Here is a 25341-nt window from a genome sequence, read left to right as displayed (position 1 = left end):
AAATAAAATGGCGTTAGCATCAGCTCATGACATCTGCTTTACCTTGAAACATTTCCTTTTAGTAAACATGTAGCATCCCAAGACAAACAGGGACTTAATGTTTAATTCGGCTGAAATTGACAAATTCTTAAGTTAAGTAAGTGATAAGCTATTTTTTAAACCATTGTTGCCCAAGAGCTGTTGACCTCCAACGTGGCCGCCTGAAAGCCCATCATAAACAACTTACACACAAACAACAGTCATGCCCAGGGAAATAAAGGGCACTGCTCATCAAACTGATGTTCGAAGCTCTGCTGACAAATGATAAATCAACATAACCAAGGTTACTTTTGTGACTCTAAATGCACGTACCGAGCTTTAGGAGCCAGCCTTCTCTGTCGGGGTTGAAGAATGTGTGCGTCAGATCATTCCCATCATCCTCTGGGATTTTGAAGGGCTCATTTTTGATGCTGTCGTAAAGGTTCTGCAGAAAGGGGAGGAAAACTATTAATCAAAAATCTGAACAATAACGGAAATGCCTCATCACACACACAGGTTTGTGGCACTATCTTTGTGGGGACCCGTCACTGACATAATGCATTCCCTAGCCCCTTACCCTAACCTTAACCATCACAACTAAATGCCTAACCTTAACCCTTACCATCACCCTAACCATAACCTAATTATATACCTAATCCTACAACCAAGTCTTAACCTTCAAACAGCCCTTTAAACTTGTGGGGCCAGCATTTTGGCCCAACAAGTACACTGGACTCCCGTTTTTTGGGCCCCACGAATATAGTTAAACAAGCCCCCCCCCCACACACACACACACACACACACACACACACACACACACTCCTCACCCTGAGAAGCTCCTCAGGCAGATCTCCTCCTTCGTTGATGCCTCTGTTCATGGAGATAAAGCGCTCCACAGGGGGCTTGTCTCTGACGTTGGGGTTATGGAGGCTGGTGTTCAGCATGATGATAGCAAATGACAGCACGTAGCAGGTATCTGAGAGCAACAGGAAGGGAATCAAATACATCAAAATACATAATAGATCATTACAGCCAATAAGTCTTTATTTTACTTTTATTTTTAATTTTTTATGGTGGACATGTACCTTGTACATTAGACATTCAACCAAATTGTTTTTAAGCATGTGTGGTGTTAACATTTTTCAAGTTTCAGTACATAACAGGATGTCATCAGCATATGGTCATATTTTGTGTTAATTTCTATTTCTTCATACACACACAGCCTTCTTCTTTTATTGCTATTATAGATATCAAAGGGGATTAGGATTGTAAGCCATAATTCTTCTAAATGTAAATTTTCTTTGTAATTCATTTGAATGAATTTTCTTTGTGGCCTGTAGGGACGAGAAAGCCAGACACAGAAAAAACTATTTTACTAGTGCATCACTTTTAGACTCGAGAAGCCACGTTTTTAAGAAAAATCATTTTGTGTGTGCATGTCTGAGAGAGGGAGAGAGAGGTATAAGTGAGATAAAATGTAGCGGGGTAAGCAGGGTTTTAGTCTCTCCACTGTGAGTTAATGTTCAGACACACACGGGCCAGTGGCTGCCTGTAAATGAATCATTCATTCCCCTCTGTCTGTCTCCTCACTGACACACTTTAGTCCTGGCTGTCCTGCACAGCTTATTGTCTACCCACTTACACACATTCTCTATAAAAAAAAATAGAGGAGCTTTGCACACAGTGTGTAATGCGGGGGCAAGAGCAAGAGGTGCTGCTAACTGTAAGAGAAATGTCAGGGTAATCAAAAAATGTATGAGCACGATGAAGCACTCTGAGAGACGGGAAGCTCATTTTATTGGTGATTAAAGATTCCTGATCATTTTATGTTTTTTTATGGGCTGAGTGTTCAGTTGCTGCTACACACATTGATCTAAGCTGCTGTTCTGCTCTGCACCCACAACAACTGTCGCACACACAAACATGCATGCCTGCCTTTGCAGAGATTGTTAAATTGTACCTTTCTGTAAGACATCCCATATCTGTAAAAAGTCCACACAAAAAAGCCTTGTGTGTGGCTTAACCAGAATACATTATTACATTTTACTTAAAAGCATTTGGATATGCTACACCCATACCTAAGCAGGTAATCCATCAACTGAATTCACAAAACTTGGAGTATTCCCTCCATGGGACCACAGGCAACAATGTTGCACACAATACTACACAATTTACTGACTGTTGTAGTTGTAGGCTTTGTTTATCACAAGACCATATATCACTCAGCCAGGTTGAGTCTTCCTGAATAATGGATGTCCCTCGTTTGTTGCTGGTTGTTTACTCTGAACTCATTTGCTGCAGTGAACTGTGATCTGTAGTTAATCCTCAGTGAGCTTTAGTTACCGTAACTCTACTATGGCTTAATGATTGAAATGCATTTATAAAAAAATAAATAAAAACAGGCCATCACTCAATGCATCCTAGACCCCCGGGCAGTACTTATGTTGGCACATTAGGCTAGGCTGCTTATCAGTGCATTGACTTTGTCCAACACATTGGATTTCACACTTTGTTGTTATGTATCCCAGGGGGTTTCTTTGCAGTTTCCAAGGGGTACGTGGAAAGATAAGCTCAATTCATTGCAAAAAAAAAAAGAACTGAAGTTATGATTTTTCGTTAAAAATGAAAAAAACTGCATTGAGTCTGCATGAACACTGTGGTGATTAAGAGAGAATTAAATCTTAGTAGCAAGAAAGCAGAGAAGTCTAAACAAAAGGCTAAAATTATAAGATGGTAAGGTCTGTGAAGGGGGCTCTGGAGCTCATCTGACGGGCCTATGGGGGTACGTCATACAAAAAAGGTGGGGGACCACTGGTTTACACAACAGTAGCCTGCTTTGTGTCTGACCTGTCGACTGGAAGACTCCAGCGTTGCACTGGCAGTACCGCGAGGCAAACGCCTCCATCATACGGTCGATCTTCTGGGCTTCACCTGGCAAACGGAAACTCCACAGGAACTGCCTACAATTAGAGGTAGAGGAGGGGGTTTTCATTTGTGATCCCACAGGATGCACATGACATAGCTGTTGTAGCTTTTTTCTGATCAGAATTTGAGTAAATCGTTCTGCTGACCGTAGTGCTTGGACCAGATTGAGGTCTGCAAACTCGTGCAGCTCCACAAAAGCTTGCAGCACCTTGATGTTGAAGTCATCCCTGGTGGGGGAAAAATACAGATGAGAAAATCACATTTGCAATATTATTCTATATCTCTAAGTCGTTACTTTTTTATTTCAAAGAACAAGAAGACCATCCAGAGAAGACGTAAGATAATTTTGAACACAATATGAACCCAGAAGACAGGGTAGAAGAAAAGAAAAAGAGATTTCCTTCATGAAAAGCATTTCTCAACCTGAATTCCAGTTTCTCAGCATTCCTGTCATATTTGTGCCTTTATTCATACCGGGCGCTGAGCGTTGGGTCTGGAAGCAATTTAAACAGCTGGCCAATGTGGTGTGTTTTTGCACCCTGAGGGGGGGAAACTATGCGTTGGACTGATGAAAAACAGCTAAAACCAAACCCACACAGGCTTCTTTTAGTCAGAAGTTTGTTTGGCTATCAGAGGGTTTTTGAAGGAAAAGTCAACAGCTGCTTTCATGCTGCGGCCACAGCTTCTCTGATCATGTTTGCTGTACATCAGGGGCCATGATCCTGATCCTGTATCGTCTTTGTGTTGTGTATTGTTTAAATGACGCCAGGAATTTTCAGGCCTTTTGTGTTTTTTTTTGTGGGGATAAATTGTGGAAAGGTCTAGAAGAGTACAGCTTACAGGAAACAAACAAACTTGTATTGCAATAACAGTCTTAGATTATTTGGACGATGACCTGGGGGATTTTCTTCTTCTTGTACCCTATACTGGCATCTGCAGCCAAATAAAAGGAATCCTGTCCTATGAGGGTTATATATAAGTTTATTGCTATAGGTACATTTATTACAAAGTGACTTGAATGTGGCCTGCTGTTTGTAAAATTGAAATTGCATATATATATATATATATATATATATGTGTGTGTGTGTATATATATGTGTGTGTGTGTGTGTGTGTGTGTGTGTCTCAGCATTGTGTGTACTGTATGTGACTAAGCTCAATTATACAGGAACAATAACAAAGGTCTGGTAGCGTAATGGGAGTCAATGACCCACTCAGCCTGCATCCATCCATCCATCTCCCACTATCTATCCACCTTCTGGCTATTTTTTTTGTTCTTCCTTTCCCTGTGTCCCTCTCTCTGTTCCTCTCTCCTCATCTCCCTCTCTGCTCAGCGTGTAATGATGGGTTCCTGCTCCTTGCATAAGCTCAATTAGTGATAATTACTGAGAGTAAACCCTTAGCCTGTGTTTAGTGTGATTTCCACTGGGTAGGTGGCCTCTTTGATGCTTCTCCATGAATAAAGCCTGTTGCCAACAAGAGGCGTCCCCAGAGCCCCCCCCCCCCCACCCCACCCCCACCCCCCTCCTCCACCCAGCTCCTCCAAAGATAATACAGACTGTGGTTTCCTGCATGGAAAGAGTTCACACAGTGCTGCTTTTATTCAGGATCCTCCTTATAAGATTACACATTTTGCCAAAGAAGAGCTTTAAAAAAATCTTTTTTTAATGGATAACATAACAGATTGCAGATCTGGTGCACCTGGGAGCTGTGAGCTAGTGGGGCTAAAGCTCCACCTGGTCAGACTACAGGCTCTCTCTTCACTGCAATCCAGACATCAACCATGGCCTGATCACCCTGCCTGCCACATCTTGTTTTGAGTTTATTTAAGTTACAGAGACACATTTTGCACATTACAAAAGATATGTTTAGTTTATTCTTTTGTTAAATAAATCACTTTTGATCATTTATGATGCCTCGTTCCCTCTTTTGTCATGGCCCTTGAGCCAGGTTGTGAAAATTATAAATTCTCTTCATAACCATGTTTGCTACGTCCATCTCTTTATACCCTCTTTAAAAATACAGTAACATATGGTTAAACATTTGTTATATTTTATACAAGTATATAAAACAATTGAAGTATACTGCCAGCCTTAGAAATGTTTGAGATTCTTATTTTCTCTCTTGTTGTGACATTTGCAGTGCTAGTCGCTCGCTGCTGAAAGATCACATGTCAATCAAAGAGTGCAGCCAGCCTGTGATGACTTTTCCCTTAGATTTTCTCTTAATGAAGTTAATATTTTCTTCAGGCACAGTCGGTATCAATACTCATGCTAACTACCTCCTAGATTATCTACTGTAGGTTCTGCAGTGCAGACAAACTTTAAAGGGATTCTTATCAAAAAGGTTTGTTTATATTATGTAGTTATGTAAAAAAGGGAGAACATTTTTTTACTGTTGGCCGATATATCATGATCGGATTTTCTAAACTCTCAAATATGGCCTCAAAAATCCAGTAAAGTGTCAGGCTATAAAACAAAGCACCAGAAAAAAAATGCATCACTTCCTGTTCAATGGAGAATTTATAATGTAAAAAAAGGTGAGTGTTTAGAACAGCAAATGTAATGGCTGATAATACATTTAAATGATTATAGGTTGAATCAAACTAGCATGATGATTACTATAAAGTACCAACAGGATTTTCTGTGTTAAAGTCAAAACATATTTGAATTTAAATAACCTTTCCAAATTAGTGATTTTGAAATGAAAAACAGATGAATGATAAATCAAGCTCTGGTTTAGTGCCTAATAAATTTGGGACACTAAGCCTTTGATGTGCTCCCTCTTGCAGCTCCCTTTTCCTGGTTTTTGATTCAGTGTATGTTGTTCCTGTACGCCTCATACAGTATGTTTAACTATCTAATCTCACCCTCAGATAACACCATCCATCTCACTAGCTGCAGGACTTCCTTTCTTCTTCATTATCCAGCAGTCTGGCCTGAGATGTGAGGAGCTGGATGGCCCTTTTTTTATTATTACATGGGTGGACTATGACAAGACAGCCACACTGACTCAAAGATTTATGTGGGGGGGGTCAATCATGCTCTCCCTCATTAATCAATAAAGCCAGCCTGTAATTCCCTTCTCTAATCATAGAGTGAGCATAAATCTGATCTAAGGAGGACTTTCTCCTGCAGCCTGATAGATGCTCCATCTCACCGCTCGCCCAAATAGTCTCCGATGACGGTCTTGTTGAGGCCCTCGCCTTTGTAGAGGAACTGCGCGATGTCTTCGGGTGTGTGCTGGAGGAGGTCGTTCTCCAGCAGGAACTGGATTCCCTGGAGAGGAAAAGGAGAAAATAGGATGTTTTTTTTGTCTCAATTGAGCACGGATGATGGAAAATGACACACCAGAAGAAAATCATTCCCTTCAAGGCTACAGAGACAGTGGAGGCTGTTACTGTACAGGACACACGGTACCTTCTTTGGATCCATGTTGAATTTCTTCCTGCCCATGGCGATCTGTTTGTTTCTCTGGGATGTTTTACTGAAAAACAGAAGCAAAAATATAGAGATTTAATTAGGGTTAGTTACATTGTAAACAAGTACCTGAATGTCGAACACAACAACATACTTTATTTATAGTCGCAACTGGGAATATTATTTCCTGCCACATCTGTTCTACCCATTATATGTGCATGCTTGTGTCTAAGAATAAACATGTGCACAGAGATACGTGTTGTACATTGACTGTTATTATTTGTTTTATGCAGCTGTTGGTTAGACAACATACACTGTCTAGTCAATAACTCAATATATGATCTATACAAACAACCAGGTTGATATGGCAACCTAATATTGCTACCATATAAAGTCAGATCCTTCCCAACTATGTCAGCCTACACCTTTGTAATGCAACTGCCTTTGACATCTCTGAGCTAGCATGCAAATTCCAAACTTAACTAAGATAGAGGCAATGAGTCAACTAAGAGCTATAACTCTGGTGCTGGCTATTTACGACTGAAGGTAAAAAAAAGAAAAGAAAAAAAAGAGAGCATTATTTAGGGCTGTATAGGTGACAGAGGTCATGATCTCTTTTTTTCTGGGAGTTTTAGTGACTTGAGGAGCCGTTTGCATTCTACATATTATTGTCACTCATGGTTGTTTATTTAAAGGCTGGTAATATTTTTTAGATTGATTATAAACATGTATTACTGCCAGTGTGCAGAAGGCTCTGAAACAGCTTTTACACTATCACGTAGAGAAACTTTAGTGCAGAGTACTGCCTTTAAATGAATGATAAAAAAAAAAAAAACACAGATAATATCTATAACTAAATGTATAAATAATATGTGAAAATATCCAAACTAGCAGAACATTGTAAAGACTGGTATTGCTTTGGCCCTGGTGTCAAAATGTTTCTAGTTAAATGACTTTATAATGTACACCTGTACAACAGCTCTGCCTCCATTCTACCTCTATGATGCTTATAAATATAAAAAAATATATAAAATAGTTCAGTTTTTGTCTTAATGAGTTGAATTTACACATTTACACAGAGTGCTTGACAATACTTAATAAATACTCTGTTACTGATATATTAGAGATGTAAACCTCATCTGCAGAAACGACATTGGTGCAGAATGACATAGCGTTTCGTCTTCAGTTACTCACCTTTCCCCTACACACGTCAGCTGCTCGATCTCCGTCATGACCTCTGCTATCTCAAACTTCAACCTCTGAGAAAAAAAAAGTTGAAACATGGCTAAAGTACAGTAGGGCTGGGACGATATGCGTTTGTCCCGATTCAATTCTTTCACGATACATGGGTGCCGATTCCATTTGTATTGCGATATTCATTTATTGCAATTCTAGGAGCATGGCAATTCCATTGTATTGAGTATTGCGATTTTCTTTTCCTTTTTTAAGAAAAACAAAAGTTGAATAATACACTTCTAGAGACAATGTATCATGAGACATTTCTAAAAACGAATTGTTTTGTGTTTTGTGTCAGTCAGTCTGACATTTATTTAATTTGTAAAGAAGTACATAACATGGATTTCTGCATTTTCTGCTGTCTGTTTTGCTGAAAATGGATATGATGTAGTCGCCATCAGCACTACCATATAAACTGCAAATATATATATATATATATATATATATATATATATATATATATATATACACACGGGAATCATTGGTAAAAATATAAAACTAAGAAATATCAATTCTAGGGAAAAGAATCGATTTTAAAAATCACATACATGGGTGAATCGATTTTTTCCCCCACCCCTAAAGTACAGGGAGAAAAAGCTTTAAGGCATAGAAAGGACACAGCAGTGGAAAGGCATTACTTTTTGTGAGCAAAGATGTAATGCAAGTCTATTTGCATTACATACAGCATGCAAATAGACCTACAGCGCTGCAGTAGATAGGCAAAAACAATTAAAAGGTTAGAAATTACTAACTAACAAGTACAGTATACATAATATATTGCTCATGAACAGAGGCTTCAGCTACTGAGATGAATGTATGAAAATGTAACCTGTACATATTGTATATGCTCTTATGTGCAAACGCATACCTCAATATCATCGAGGAGCTCTCTCTTCCTGCGTCGGATGTTTGACAGCTCATCCCTCTCCTCCAGGGACAGATCCTCAGGAACTGAAACACAAGATGGAGAAAACACAGCAGACCTTAAGTCTCATTTTGTACACACCTCGCATCACTATATACTGTACCCACTCAGCTCACCGCAGATGAGAACAAACCGAAATGAATCCAATCTATCCATCCATCTTCGTCCGCTTATCCGGACTTATCCAATCTAGCACCTACAAATTCTGGAGATGTAAAATCGAAAAGAGATTCATCCTCCGCATGCCGTAAAGTGACGGGGCTGCTGTTGCTTGATCAGCTGCAGCAACACATATCAAGAACGTGCATGTTCGTCTTAATTAACCAGAGAAAGAGAGAAGGCAAAGGGTCTTAATTATTCCACTTGAAAGTGTTTTGCCCCCCCCCCGTCTCCACTTGGCTCAGGGGGAAATTCTATTAATAAAACCAATCCAGATAAAGTTTTCTTTCATTAAAAGTGAATTTGCTAATTTAACACTGATTCCCCGGCCGTGAGGGTTTCACAGCTACAGCGAAAAGAGGAGGATTTCTGTTCAATGTTTCCTTTCCCTCTTCTTTACTCCGTATTTCCGTCTCATTCTCGTTTTTCAATCTTTTATCCTACTCCTCTCTGTCTCCCCCCCACACACACACACACACACACACACACACTCAGAGATTATGTGCAATCTCGCTTCATTAAGCCAGCTTAAAGGCAGAAAACACAAACCTCTCAATGGGAAAATGGCACATCTAATATCACAGTTGCGGCTTTGTGCCTATGTGTTGCTGAAGGAGAGATGTCACTTTTTCCTATTTTTTGCCCATATTTTCCCTCGCGGATGGGAAACAGTTCCAATTAAAGCAAAACAAGGTCACTGGGCTCAAGAGGAAGCATTGACTTTGTAATCCATAGCTTGTAAGAGTTGCGTTCAGGGGAGCAGAGTATTGTTAAAGATGGTATTCACATTAAGACTGAGACAAAAGGCGCTTTCTAACCTAGTTATGCAATCCTGAAGCGCCGTGATGAGGGTCAGGTAAACAGCGGGAGAAACAGCTGAGGGATTTCCTTTGCGGGCCATGTTTTTAATAGACAAGAGTGGGGGATATAAATACACAATGACTGAAAGTATGAAAATCAAGATGTTAATTAGTGTTGCTGACCTCTGGCTACCTCACAGCACTTATGCAATACAAATGTGAGCGCTGTGAATGTGGCACTGAAACCAATTAGTGCTCTTAAAAAAAGTTTCCAGGCGGTTTTACACACTTCTTTAATCTTGAGGAATGCTTTCTGCGTCTGTCCATCTGTCCTACAGTATATCTCAAACACAGCAGAAGTTAACCTGGGGGGGAGGATGCATTGTCGCGCTGGGTTTTAAGGTTGTACTGCTATAATTATTGTGTCATATTTCTTTATCTCTCCATCTCTCCCTCTCCCAACTGGTTGCGTCAGATGGCAGCCCACCTAGAGCCGACGTTTCTGTCCGTTAAGAGGAGGTTTTTCCTCGCCGCTGTCGCAGCGAACACTTGTGAGTGTAGTCTAGACCTACTCTATCTATAAAGGATCCAGAGATAACTTCTGTTATGATTTGACACTATAAATAAAATTGAAATTGAATTGAAAAGTAATAGTTTGACATTTTGGGAAATGCCCCTTTTTGCTTTCTTGCCGAGAGCTAGATGTAGATAGAAGATTGATACCACTCTTATGTCTGTCCAGTAAATATAAGGCTAGAGCCAGCAGGCGGTTAGCTTAGCTTAGCATAAAGACTGGAAATGGGGGAATAGCTAGCCTGGTTCTGCACCGCTAAAGCTAATTAACTTGTTATATCTTGTTTGTTTGATAAAATGTTCTTACGTTCAGAAAGACAGGCTAGCTGATTCTCCCTTTATGCTTAGCTAATCTAACCAGCCGCTGAATGTAGCTTCATATTTAACATACAGACATGAGAGTGGTATCAATCTTCTCATCTAACTCTTGGCAAGAAACAGAATTAGGGTTGTACCAAAATGTAAAACTATTCCTTTACACTTGCTGGACTAATGAGAGCGTTACAATAAAATGTCAAAATATTTGACATTTTGACAAATCCTGGGGGGTTGATGCATTTTATCTCTATGTTTTGAAGGTTAAATAAAAAGACAAAAAGTGATTGGCTTTTTGAGGAAACGCATCATTTAAAAAGGTCAACATTTCAAACTTCAAAAGCCTAATTCTGATAAAACTGAGAGATTACACCTACACATATTTATAATTTTTCAATTCATGAATTGGTGTGACAGAGCTCACACACAAACCACACTATATTTTGCAGAGCTGAAACTTCATCGAGCACCATCAGCAGCAGCATGCTAACACACTAAAATAAGATGGTGAACACGGTGAATATCAACTGCTAAACATCTGCATGTTAGCTTTATAATTATGAACATGGTAGCATACTGATGTTAGCATTTAGCTCAAAACACCTAAGAACAGCCGTCGATGCTAGTATGGCTATAGAACAACAAAAAGTCAAAAATACCTTGATTCGTGCTTCTCAAATGTATAGCCTATATTTGTAAATATTAGTTTTCTTTGTCTTTGATAATAAAGATAATTAACTTACTACTACTTAATACATTTGAAATTTCTGCTTCGACAAAACAAGCAATATAATTATTAATTTTATTTTTAATTTATATTTATTTAAATATAATTTATTATTTATTATTTACTTTTTATTAAATTATTATTTGTGAGGGGCATTTCATATTTTTTTTTACATAGACCTAACTAGTTGATATTAATCAGCAGATGAATCAATAATGGAGAAAAAAAAAATCATTAGTTGCAGCCCTAATATCGGGATTCTTCTGTCTTTTTGAATATGTTGCTCAGAGTAACTTGATGAGCAAGCATGTTTTCCATTGGCCTGAGGTCGTGCATTAGCTAATGGAGATATTTCCACTGGCTGTAACAATGTGCATGATTGCAATCTTGATTCATTACAAATCTAATAGGAAGCAGAGGATGCTTGCTTTAATAAATGCCTAACAACATTAATGGCAAAGCATTGCCATTTTCCTCCAATCCAAGTCTCTCTACTGTATTATACACTGTAATATATGTCTTTCAAACCACACATTTCCTAATAGAGAGGACTAGAAAACCAGTGCTAAGGTCTCTGTTTCAGTGGATAATCTTGTTTAGTGTTGGGGGGGGGCTCTTCTACAGAGGTGGTCCACCAATTACATTATTAACACACCTCCCCCTGTGACCTTCTATATGACTCATTCAGGAAATGAGTTTAGGGTCTTCAACAAGCACAGAGGGTATCGTGGGGTTGGCCGTTACCTCTGCATTGACTCAAACCAAACACAGCCACGCTTGAATGGTAATCTACTAAAATCCTTTATGGTGTAAGTCATTGCTTCATAGTAAACAGTAGACCTTAGGAGGATCCGATTGTCCAATAGTGGGGTATCTGTAGTTGGTGAGGAGCTGATTTCAATATGTGCGTGCAAAAAACTAGACTCTTTTTAAACCTTTTCAATGACATCTGCTATGTGGCAATTCAGAAATCCATTGCATGGAGCGTCGGGTTGAAAGGGTCCAAAGGGTTTAAACTCCAACATGTGCACCACAGAACAAGAGGCTCTGGTAATTTCCCCCCTAAAAACAAAATCCCTCAAAATCTACTTTTAGGAGTAAATCCCCTGCTGCTCTTCACACCCAAAACTATCAACTGTCCATGGCCACCCACTGATACCAGAGGCTTGGATGGCATTTAAACTTATGCACAGATGCTTTGGCAAGCTCAAACCCCACACCAGTCCGCATCAACCTTCAGTTCTATAACTTTCACATTTATTTTGGTCACATATCAATACATGGTTAGGCCTTTTGTTAGAGTGGACAGACAGAAAGGGAAAACAAAGCTAATTTTAAAGCCTTGTGAAGTGATTCAAGGACTTAAAACCAGTGTTCATAGCAGTTTCGAGGTACTCAGAGCACATGGAGCTCAGAGTGAAAATCCCACGCTCACTTAACACTGGCTGTGGTCCCAGTTTTCACTGACTCGTGTAAGTGAGAGAGGATTTGTCCAGATCTACTGGCTTTAAAATAGCTACTTCAACGGCTATAATGTCTTTTAAAGTGGATGAGCTCTAAAAATAAAAAAAAGAGATAGCCTTGTTACCCTGGCTGGCCCTGCAGCATCCTGTGACACATGCAAGGAAGCAGGAAGTCGAGGGAAACTTCCTCTTGGATCCAGCGTCTAATCTGAAACCCACCACCCTCAATCCCTCTAACTATAGGCATGCTCTGTATTAAAGCCTGGGTCATACATACAGACAGACAGACAGACACGTGCATAAACTGCACATGAGCACGCTGGCATTAATCCCCCATGCTCGCCCTCCCCTCCGCTCTTTAAGTCTAATACGAGTCTGTTAGAGCGGAAGTGTCATGTATAACAGCATATGCACAGATGCTGCGCTATGCTTTGATGCTGTGTGATCCTGCCTTTAACCTACTTTGGGATGAAATGATGTGACAGTATGTGTAGCAGCAGATAGTCAGGCGTAGCTGTCTGCAGAGGCACTCTGGCTCGGAGCCATAAAGCAGGAATGCTGGGACGTCAGCACAAAGGCCAACGTGAGAAGGTGAAGGAGGTCACGATACAGACAGTGAAAGGTCATGTACACAGGAGTCTACGAGCATGTGCAAAAAGCTGTCATGTAGCAATACAGATAAGGTGAGACTGAAACTTCAGCACAAAACATTCAAAAATTTGAATTTGTAAATGACTTAAACCTCGATGAAACCTCAACAGTATGTCGCCTGGTTCACGTACTCCATACGTCTAGATAAGGATAGTACATTTTTAATAAACATTGTTATGTTGTTTATTTAATATATGTTTGTTTTAGTTGCCTTTAATGACCAGACAGAGCAGAGATTTTAGATAGCAGTGATTACAACTAAAACGTTGGGGAATTACATTAATAGATTATAGCGTTGGTGAATATCATGGATGTGGAAGAAACCATGCTGCCAAACATGCTAATTTACATGGGAGCTGTACTTTGTTTAATAAATGGTTGTTTAAATGTAAAGGTGCTGTAGGCAGGATTGTGAAGATCCAGGATTTAGCCAAAGAATTTGAACATCGACAACTTCTCAGTCCCTCCCCCCTTTCTGCTAAAGCCCAAACTGTCTCCTAAGCCCCTCCCCCCACGACGGAGAATGAATGCGTTAGACACCCCCCATGGCCATGATTGGAGCATCTGAACAGGGAGCTGTGGAGTTTTGCTGTAGGTGATGCCAGAAGAGCTGGATTCTTTTCTTTTCTTTTTTATTACCTGCTTCATGTAGTAGAACATAGGGTCAGTTTCAGCAAATATGACAGAAAGTTAGTTTTATAAGTCTTACCTACTGCATCTTTAAATTAATTGCACGTGCTGTGATTGATGCTCATTTGTCTGTTTAACACGTTTAATGTTTTTATAGAAAGATGGATGAAAGAAGTGCTGAATGAGAGATTACACTGAGTAACAGAAGCAAGTGGAAGGAGCACATAGTATTTAACGAGGGAAACTGCGGAAAATGCAACTAGCAATAATTTTCATGACTGTGTGTAATCTGCTAATTGTTTTTCTCAATTAAGCAATTGAATGTCCATAGAATGCGAGAATACTGTAAATGTGATTTTTAATGTATTTCTGTGAAAAAACAAGACTATAACCACTGTGTGTGTGGTATCTCTGTCGGTGAAATCAAGCATTACTACAGCGCACTGTGCTGTAGCCTGTTCAGCAATAATTCAGTTACTGACAGTCCTGGCCGTTGCGTGAGAAGAGAGATTTGGGGAGCTAATATGGCTTCTGGTTTTTAACTACATCTGGGGTCATGAGGAGAATCTGGGGCTCAAGGAGCTGAATAGCCCTCACGCTGATTGCTCTGGTTAATCTGCAGTTTTGGGGAGGGATCTCCTGCTGTGAGTGCATTTGTGCGTGTGTGTTGTAGCATGGGAGGTGGTCTGCACACGATGTCCTCCTTATATCACACATCTGCTCGGCATCAGCACTATGTCAATATTTGATTCGATGAACACTGCCAGCAGAATCTGAGGCGGTTCCATTGCCATATACTGGCGGCCAAAGTAACCATAATCTGATGATTTGATCGGCCTGAGAGCGTATTAGATGGATGCTGTTTCTCTGGGCAGGATGAGGGGCTTTCACAGGCTGAGTGCAGTCCAAGTGGCTCCCTGTTCACTCCCTGCAACAGATCTCACATGATCAGCCAGGTTTTAGGCCGACCTTACAGGGAAGCTGTAAAAGTTTAGTCTATAGAGTCTATGTTAATATATTTCACTTTTATTCTTGCACGGTACTAGGATATCTAAAATTCAACAAAATGTGGCTGAATACTGGTGTTACAGAGGTAAAGCCTCTTTATACTTTGTACTATATGTGTTTCGTGTTAATAAGCATTAGTTAATTAGCATGCTAACACGCTAAACTAGGATGGTCAACATGGTAAACATTATATTTGCTGAACATTAGTTAGCATTGTCCTTTATAAGCATGTTAGCCTGCTGGTTTTAGCATTTAGCTCAAAGCACCGTTGTGCCGCAGTAAAACCTCACATAGCTGCCAGACTGTTTTAGCATTCCCTTGCTTTTATTATTGTAAAATTCATGCTTTACAACCCTAACTCGGAAATAATCCTGGTCCAACAAAGGATGGAAGACATGGATGTGACAATGCATTTTGAAAAGGCGACATATATTTGAGGGATAATTTCCTGACACACACTGCTGTTGCTTCCTGTGGGTGTCAGTAGATTGACAGGAAGCAGAATGAATGTAATGCTTTATCTGACATGAACACTCTCACCACCATTATTGTGAAAGATATCTAGCTTGGGAGGCAATTTTTTTTTTTAAATCTGTATGGGTGCTTTTCATTCTGTACACAATGAACAAGAGGAAATACGTTTTGATATCTCCGATGATGCTGACGATGTGCAGACAGCAGCAGGGACAGGGTCGACCCCAAGGATTGTCACTGACTTTAAACCTTCCAGTGTGCAGCAGCTCTGTTGGCCAGGACATGCAGCTCTGGAGGTTCAGGATGTTCCTGTGATGGTTGTGCGCCTGCCTGCGAAAACACTGACTTTGGCGGACAACCCTTATCCCATTCACAATGACACCAGAGCAACCTTTGACAGTAACAACAGAAACCACCCACAAAGTTTAGATAATTGCTCTTTCTTGGTGTTGGCTCTGAGTTCACTACGGTTCCTTATAGAAGGATCATGTTAAATATCAACCTGCTGGATCAAAGACAGCTCTGTCCCCACCACGTCTATTTGAAGCAGAATAGGAGGGAAAATATACTTAATCATGAAAAGAAAGTGCAGGAAATTAAATGAAAGAGTGCCAGGACATGTTATTAAGGTGAGAATGAGCTGGGCATTAGTGTGGTTCTCCTTTACTATTGAGCCACAGAAGCCAAGAAACACCCGTCTACCCTCCTGCCTGTCTCTGAACACCCCTCCCTCAACCTGTCTTTATGGTCAGCTGGACCCTGTTTTCTCTTAAACCTCCTAACACTGACATTAGGTGTGGATTACACATATCTGCTGCTCTTAATGTCTGTCTGTGTTCCTCCCCAACTCCTGCTCATTTAATTTGCCTTTCCTATTGTCTACCATCTGCTCTCTGTCTCGCACTTGAAGAGCCCATCTTGACAGCTCCGAGCAATAACTTCAGGCAAAGCGTACCTCTATTCACAACAGCATAAATGTTGCCTTACAATGTCTTGCATCCCCCACACACACTCACACACACTACCATGGTGATGGGAACATGTCGGGAAGACTCCCCACTCTCTCCCCTAATCAGGTCCATATGTAGTCTTCTCTCTGCCCATCCTGCGCCAGCACAGTCTGTGTTTGTGCATTTGTCTTGTTGCATGTGGTATGCTAGTTTACATTTTAATCTTCTAATGTTGCACCACAAAACCCCTAATCTTGGCAGTCAAAATTAATTTCTGTTCTTTCCAAATCTCCCCTTAAGCCTTTAAACAACATAGCCAGCCTGCCGGGTCAACCAATGAGATTGTAAAGAGTACATTTTAGCACTTTTTTTTGGCATCTCTGTCAACACACATAAAATGCCTAAAACATTGCAGACATTTATTTCAGGTTACTGGGGTGTCGCAGGAAATTTGGAAGTGGTGAATTCAATCCATGTTTTTATACCCAAAGGGAGAATTCTTTCTGCAGCCAGGTGAATAAAACATATGTGAAGCATGAAAGACATTCACATAAAAGCAAAAGGCTTGTATAAAATGTTGTATAGCTTATTTATCATTGGTGGTATTTATCCTTGTCAATTATTTGGCAGTTTGGGAAATTCTCTTATTTGCTTTCTTGCCAAAAGTTGGATGAGAAGATCGATACCACTCTCCAAAGACTGGAAACGGGGAAACTTCTCTGTCAAAGGGTAACAAAATCATCGCCAGTAATAGTCTGTCACATACCTATAAATTAGCCAACATGTCGTTTTTACACCTCAGTTTTTGTATGAATGAACAAACAGATATAAAGTGTTAATAAACAAGCATTAGCTAGCTTTTTGGACGGAGCCAGGCTAGCTGTTTCCCCCATTTCCAGCCTTTATGCTAAGCTAAGCTAGCGGTCACTTAGCTTCACGTTTAGCATATAAGCATGAAAGTTATGTTCTAAGTTAAGTGTCGGCTACTGACGTAAACAGATTTTTGACTCAACTAGCTAACTAACATTTTCATAGTCTGTTACCTTACTGTATTGGTTAATATTGGAGGGAAAATACTCGTTGTTGTTGTTGTTGTTGTTAATGTTGCTATTACATCCCTATTTGTAGCTTAATTTTATTACATATGGAAGGAAAGAGTTTACTTCAAGTTTTTGAGATGCTTTAATCTTTCAATCTTGAAAAGATGACTTTTAGGCTGAAACTAATCATGGCTTTAATGTATCTACTCTTATTTTTTCTTGATTAATCTAATGCCAAAAGTAGTGAAAAATGCCCATCACAAGTTCCCAGAGCCCCCATTTTACCTATACGCAGATTCCACATTTAACACTGCAGAGCATCTCCAGGGAGACGTTAGGTAGATGAAACATCCAGATGCTTCTGTCTAGCCATTCAGCTCCAACCACTTACAATAAGCCAGCCAGCCTTGGGTAATGTAAAGCTAGAGAGCAGCCGCAGCTCGCCCCGAGTGACTGTCTGATGTCCTCCCACACACACACTCTACCCTACAGCCACAACAAAGACCATACCTAATCACACCAACTTCCCTTATTACCAGTTAATCCCCCTCAGAACTACAGCACTAGGCGCCAAAAACTTCACATATCACGTATGTTGATTCAGGTTTTGCAAAAAGCCACCTTAGCTTGGGTTTCATGCCTGCTGGGGTGAATGTGATATGAAATAATTATATACACTCAGATGTCTGTTAAGTTTGAGAAGATGATTACAAAAACTGCAGAGAAGAAAGGCAGGTTTCTTTCTAAGGGAAATATTTATAATCAGAAAGCCGAGGCATGATACTGCACACAGACACTGCCATGTGTACACCACTAAAAAGGCCCCTACAGACAAAACAGTAAGTGCGTCAGTCAGATATGATTTGTTATTTCAACTGACACATAGAAGAATTGAAGGAAAGGCCTTTTCCCATTCAACTTTTCCCATGGTCGGATAGACCGAAGAGTGCTGATTGACAAAGCGGGGTTATCACGACACTCACACAGGAAATTTGGTCAAGGAAACCCCATTAGCAAACATTTCAGCATGTTTTGTGGCATATCTACCCACAAACACACAAGACATGAGCATTTTGAAAAGGTAAATTCTATTCATTTTAGCAGCGTTTTAAATTCTGAACTCCCAAAACAGCCGTTTACTCAGCCCATATTTATCCCTTGACTGCAGCATCACAAAGCTGCAATAAAGAAGAGAAAACACACGAAAGCCAAGTGTTAAAATTCAAGGCCTCTATCCAGACGTTCAGCGGGCCGCTTTCTGGCCAATTTCTGCTTCTGTGTTCTTTCCACTTCTCCATCCAGCTATACAATGAGAGTAATCAAAACACTTAGGATTTTAAGACCATTTTGAACCCAGGCCCTCTCTGCTCTGTGGCATGTACAGAAGAGCCAACTCTGATTAGTGAGCGCAGTAAACATGTACTAATGAATGCCATGCTACAGCTGAGTCTCGCAAATAATGCAGTGGCACCGTTTATATTCATTCATTCATTTATTCATTCATTCATTTATTCTCCACACTGATAAGTATGGACCATATGTGCAGATTGGTCTCCCCTTGCTCCAAATCACCATTATTCCACCAATGATGTCCCTTACAGGTTTTCAATTGGTCTACAAAAGGCCTTTGGTGAATTGTCTTTAAATATGGACGTCTTTAAAAAGTTCCTCTCTCTCTCTCTTTATCAGGATATCTAACTGGGTAGCGCACGCTAGCGCTGATTGGACAGAAAATCAACTAAATTCAAATAAAATTCAACTAAACCTGAAGTGGAGCGAGAAGACCTGATCTATTGACAGAGATTTATCAAACAGCCTTACCGTGATTGTCCTCATCTATATGAAGTGAGTACACCCATGTGTGCTGGTACCCAAATTAAACCCACCTCACACTGTGCCTTGTGAATTCTGTTTGTTTGATAAATCTCTGTAAATATATCAGGTCTGGACTCCTATGTGACCACACTTTGTCGCTCCTTATATCACTACCACTAAAGATTTCTGGCAGAAAGCAGGCGGCACATGATGATTGGATAGGTGGTGTGCAGTTTGGGTGGTGGGTGTCTGATGGTGGTGTGCAGTTTGGGTTGGGTTTTTAATGAAATAGCTCTCCATACATGAGAACATAGTCCTTAATGCACACACATAAGGGCAATGTGCACATTTGTTGGCATGCAAAAAACAAAAAAAAAGCACCTCTGTGCTACAAAGCACAGATTGTCATTGGATGGATTCACAACCACTGAGAAATGGCTTTGACGTCACAAGTTTTATTCACAGTTTTATGATTTTTGTAGGAATGTCCGATCCAACTACTAAATGTGATACACCTTATTTTTCACAAGCTACTGAACTCTGAGCAGCCGGGGAATGACTGTAACAGCACTGTAGCGGAACTTTCTACCTATATATATAGCATAGTTGTGAAATCACAACCGTACGGAAGTCCTGACAGCTTGTGTAAAGGCATAGTTTCTGAATACGGACTGTGTGCATTTCTCTGTAGATTGATAGTTTTGATACTTTCAAAGTATTTATATAGCACCTTCACCTGCTTTGTAATGAAAAAAGACATGGAAATCTCACTTTTTACAATATGGGACCTTTAAAGCTGTAATGCGTAGTTTCTGTCACCCCCATGAGGAATTCTAAGTAATGACAACAAAACTGTCAACGCGTTCACATGATACAAGCCTTACGTGACTGCGCACCGCCCACACAACCCCCTTCACACAGTTGCCTGTAACCAAGGAGAACACGCAGGATTAAAAAAACATGATGGACTCTTCAGAAGAGGTAATTATCTTCACTTGAGTTTCTGCGCGGGAAAGTCACCGGACACCACAATCTTCTTAACATAGCCATACTGAGAGATACAGAGATAGTTGTGTGGAGCTGATAGTCTTAATTAGCTGTGTATCAACTCATTTGGCAACAGCTTGAATGTAACCGACGTTCACTAATGTCAAAAATGTACACACTAAAGCTTTAAGTTATCATAGTAAGTTTATATATGCAGTTGAATTACTCACTGAATTAAGTGGCGACAGCTCTTGATGAAGGTGTAACTTTGACTTCAGCTGCTGAAAGTGACTGGTGGAGACAAATTTAGTGCTAAGTGCTCGTGCTTTGATACCAGCATATCAATGTGTGCACATGAACAATGTTAAGTGATGCGTGCAAGAGAGAGAGAGGCAGCGAGGGTGTCAGTGAGCGAACAAGAGCTCTTATTTACTTTAACATTTATGGTAAGTTATTTTAATAGTTCTCCCACACGTTGCACGGCGCTACACATAATCTCTCTGGACTTGTGTCGTATGTTTCCAGTTTGATCACAGACAGCGTGCCCCTGTGCCCTCTGACATCCTGTCACATTGATGTGTTCAACTCATTTTTTTTAGGGGATGTTTATGGTCCATGACATGATTTAAACCACAAAGAGGATACAGGTGAAATCTTACACTGTGATTTGAGAATAATATTACTTTCAACAAGCCTCTGAAACAACATTTAGACAATGGTGACATACTAAAACCTCTCCCCTGAAACACATACAAAATAAATGAGATATTGTTTGTGCAAATTGACTTCTTATATGGCAGAGTAAAGCTAATGAAGTGTCCAAAATATAAAGGGATCATGAATTCATGATCCTCTGGATCATGAATTTGCTCAATTAGTTTCATGGTAATTTGCCCATTAGATATTTCTTGTGTACAATTTATGCCGAAAGTTGGCACTAAAGGAAACATTAGGGAGTCACCAAAATCCCTGGGACTCATCCTCTGTGAATTTACACAGAAGGCAGTATAACGAAAATGTTTTTAATAATATAAGGACATGGAAGAGTATGATTATAGAAAAATAGGAATAGCAATGCCTAGGAGCAGGCTCCGTTACTACACATAGCCCCTGTACGTACAAGTATAAATTAAGATCAGTGAAATAGGTCAAATTGGGTCATCGTCACTTGCACTCACATTCAGGGCAAAGCTTCTTGGTTTAGGTACATTCAGACTGTTCAGACATGAATAATGTGGGAAAGAAAAGTGGAAGTCCAGATGCAGGTCTCTCCCTGGTCATGCTAATCTCTCACTGTTTAACTGACAAACTGTTATCTGACCATAGCCATTTATTTACACTACACTGCCTTCAAGGCCTTCAGCCAACAAGGCGGTTTGTATTATCTGCTCAGAAGCATCCTGCATGTGTGTTTCAGCACACATACCAAACAATAACTGATATGGGACTCCGAGCTGCAGCCGCCATGCGAACAGTAATCCTGGTTAGACATGCAGCTGCACGGGTTCAATTCACTCAGCTTCATCACAACATCACACAGTCAGCTCTGATGCACCACATATACTCACTCTAACCACTTTCTCCTGGTTGAGTTGATTAACCTTCTATGACTGCTTTAATTTTCACTACTGGGTAAATAAAGCTAAAATGTGACTTAATTATACTTAACCTATACCTTAGTTTCTACGTATATGCAACTCAATAATTGGATTCCCTTAATGTCCTTTAAGGCACTTCATCTCTCAATGTTCACTGATAAGTGCATTTACAGGGATTTTTGCTACATCTGTAATCTTCCATATCATCGCACATGCTATATATTTTGCACAATTTGCAACTTTTTTAGTCACCTGATCATACTTTATAGGGGGTTAATCTCCTGTGGTATCACTATATAGCCTAACTTAAATATAGGAACATCATTTTTATATATTTTGTTTATGTGTTTGTAGGACGTAGATCCTGATAGGTATAGCCTATCCTCCATATGGAAGGCTGCCAGTCAGATATCTTATCAATTTCCACCAGTTTAGAGGCTTCAGACGGCACAACGAAATAGTGAGAGCAACTACAAAGCCTTACAGCAAGACATCAAACAGATGGGAAAGGTGCATGCATGATACAATTGGTGTGTTTTTTGAGGGGGTTACCATGGCTTCAGCGTTTCTACACGTTTCTGTGCAGGAGACTCCTTCACACTGTATTTATGAGAAATGCTCGCTTAATGTTTTAAATCATAACAACCGACAAAAAAAATCCTGGTTCTACCTCTATCTCCGCACATCCGTGTCTCCTGACACACACACACACACACACACACACACACACACACACACACACACACACACACACACACACACACACACACACATCCATGCCGTCCATCCATCCCTGCACACAAGCTGAAGAGAGGGAACCAATGTGGGGACAGAACAAAAACAGCCTTACCGTGATTGTCTTCATCCATACTGACTGTAGCTGTGGCAGGACAGGCTGGCGGGAAGGTGTATCCGGCTGAAACCTCGCGGAAAATGTATTTCGAGTGTTTTTAACGGGATCCTTCTTTGCTTTCCCCGCTGACAGACAGTCGAAGCCGGGTGTGTTGACACACAGATGAAGAGTAGTGGACTGCTGAGAAGATTTGTCAGCGGCGAAATTAATATAAAAAGAGAGAGAGAAATAAGCCGCAGTCTGGGCGTAAATTAAAGGGAGGTCCTTAATTGTTGAAGGGATATTTCAGAGATGTCTGACCGCGATGTGAGACAGCGGCGGCGCTTCTCCCTCTCTGCTCCATCCTCAGCTGCTCCGTCTGCATTCACACTGCAACCACGGCGACGTCATCAAGCCCCGCCCCTGCCAATAACACCCCCACACTATACACACACACACACACACACACACACACACACACACACTAAATGAAGTTCAATTCAATATATTAAATTAAAAAATACTGTAACCTGCCTATGCTTACATTTGTAATTGTAGAATATAAATTATTCCCAGAAAAACAAACAGCCAGGGCCAGTGGAGGAAGAAAGTAAAAGTAGTCTAGCAATATCAAACTGTCTTAAAGCTGCAGCTATTTTTTATTAATGAACATCCGTTACATTCAAGACATTGCCAAATGAGTTTATACAAAGCTAATTAAGCCTATCAGCTCCACACAACTCTCTGTGTATTTCAGTATGGCTATGTTTACAAAATGGTGTAGTCCAGCAACCACTTGCAGAAGCTCCAGTGATGCATTTCAGCTTTGGAGACGTAGAGGACATAGACATTACAAGATAATCACCTCCTCTGAAGAGTCCATCATGTTTTGTTTTTTCAATCCTCCATGTCCTACTTCATTTGACGGGTTAAACACGTGGAGGAGAGGTGGGGGCTGTGCACGATCACTAAAGACTTGGTAATGTGGATGTGCCGACAGTGTTGTTGTCATTACTTAGAACTCCTCATGGGGGCGACAGAAACTACGCACTATAGCTTGAAGTAAAAATGTAAAAGTATCAGCAGCAAACAGTAGCCTACTTAAAGTGATGGTTCGGAGTAATTTCACCCTAGGCTGCTTTGCACCTTGACCTCGAGCCAAACAACCCCCCATAAGCTTTTTTCCCTTGTTATAATATTGGTCAAGTTAGCATTATCAGCTGGTTAGCTTAGTGCAGGCGCTAATGGATCCACGTTTGTATCTCGTAAATTACCCCACTAATAATGCCCGGAATGATACCAAACGTCTACAGTAGTACAAATAGTTTCTGTACTTATAAAACAAGGCATTAGGAAGTTTGTAACTACACAATTAGTATGTAGTAGTAGTATGTAAGTACTGCGCGATAGCGCCGATAGCAAGGTAGCAGCTGAGAGGAGTATCCATCAGGCAAGTGTTATTTAAATATACTTCTGGTGTAGTTACAAATGCTAATGCCTCGGTTTTTTTGTACCTCGAAACTATTTGTACTACTGTAGAAGTTTGGTATCGTTACAGGCATTATTAGTGGGGTAATTTACGAGATACAAACGTGGATCCATTAGCGCCTGCACTAAGCTAACCAGCTGATAACGCTAACTCGACCAACATTATAACAAGGGATAAAAAGCTTATGGGGGGTTGTTTGGCTCGAGGTCAATGTGCAAAGCAGTCTAGGGTGAAATTACTCCGAACCATCACTTTAAAGTACTCACTAGAGACCATGTTGCATGAGATTACACCAGCCGCAACGTCAAATTGGGCCAGGGGCTTAAAGTGGGTGAGCCACTGGCCCCTTCCCTTCTTCCAACCCGCTACTTCTGGCAACCTTGCCCAGACCACACCCATCTTCAAACTTCAGAGAGGCAAAGCCAAGTCAAGAAGTAGATCCATCTGCAGTTTACAGCCTCTCTACAAAACATTTAGTTACTCTTTAAGGTCAAAGGACAGGCTCCTTGAGTTCAGCCAGGGGTTAAACTCCTTAATCAATAATGTGAAGGTAAACTGAGAAGAACATGAAACATGTCAGGGGTCCCTTTGGTTTGATTGCAGATCAGATTTAACAGTTTGACCTCTTAAAGTTACTTAGTTCTTTACATTGTGTTACTTTAACATTATTGATTTACACTGAAGTAGTTCTAATTTTATGATTTGCTTCATTTATGATCCAAACATTCTGTTGACTGCTTCAAAGAGCCTTCCTAAAAGCATCTCTTAAAAAAAAACTATGCTTGTCTGATTCTGATTTCATACCACTGCCCCACTTTCCATATTAGTGATGCAGGCATGAGGACACCTTTGAAGGCCAAAGAAAAAAAACAGCTTGGATACTTCCTGTCCCTGCCCATGTGAGCTCATGCCTCTCTAGCTGAGGCTTTTCCAGGAAAGATCCCAGCCATACCAACAGTGTATGTATGTAATGTACTGCAGGGACGAATATGAAGGCAGGACCCAGCATGTGGTCCAGAGTTCAGGAAGGGAGTTGTGCTGAGGACCCATTGTGCAGCACTACAGGCGGACAATGGAAGAAAGTAACAGAAAGGGAAGTGATGTAATTGGCCTGTCCTCCTCCACCCTTACTATATTATGAAATCTGATCTGACCTGTGTCTCTTCACTACCAGTGGTAAAATCTAGTCAAGTCAAGTCAACTTTATTGTCAGTTCTGCTGTATGTACAGACATACAGAGCAATTGAAAATATGCTTCTCTCCGACCCACGGTGCAATAAGGACACGCACAACAAATATAATACAAA

At 40.4% G+C, this 25341-nt stretch overlaps 1 protein-coding gene across 1 annotated transcript in view; it reads right to left on the bottom strand.

Moving 5' to 3' along the window:
• LOC144535923 (cytohesin-3-like) overlaps nt 1-22929 on the bottom strand; it is a 35448-nt gene extending 12519 nt beyond the window's left edge. Inside the window, exons 1-9 of the mRNA XM_078278716.1 lie at nt 22564-22929; nt 8467-8549; nt 7557-7621; nt 6363-6429; nt 6103-6221; nt 3090-3170; nt 2866-2978; nt 846-994; nt 352-463 (exon numbers count right to left, since the gene is read on the bottom strand). Of these exons, the coding sequence (XP_078134842.1) occupies nt 352-463; nt 846-994; nt 2866-2978; nt 3090-3170; nt 6103-6221; nt 6363-6429; nt 7557-7621; nt 8467-8549; nt 22564-22582 (808 nt within the window). The 5' untranslated portion in view covers nt 22583-22929. The remainder of the gene's footprint in view (nt 1-351; nt 464-845; nt 995-2865; nt 2979-3089; nt 3171-6102; nt 6222-6362; nt 6430-7556; nt 7622-8466; nt 8550-22563) is intronic.
• Nucleotides 22930-25341: the final 2412 nt, after the last annotated feature.

The sequence above is a fragment of the Sander vitreus genome, chromosome 21 (genome assembly GCF_031162955.1).
Source record: "Sander vitreus isolate 19-12246 chromosome 21, sanVit1, whole genome shotgun sequence".
Lineage (NCBI taxonomy): Eukaryota > Metazoa > Chordata > Actinopteri > Perciformes > Percidae > Sander > Sander vitreus.
This window is presented reverse-complemented; position numbering and strand designations above follow the sequence as displayed.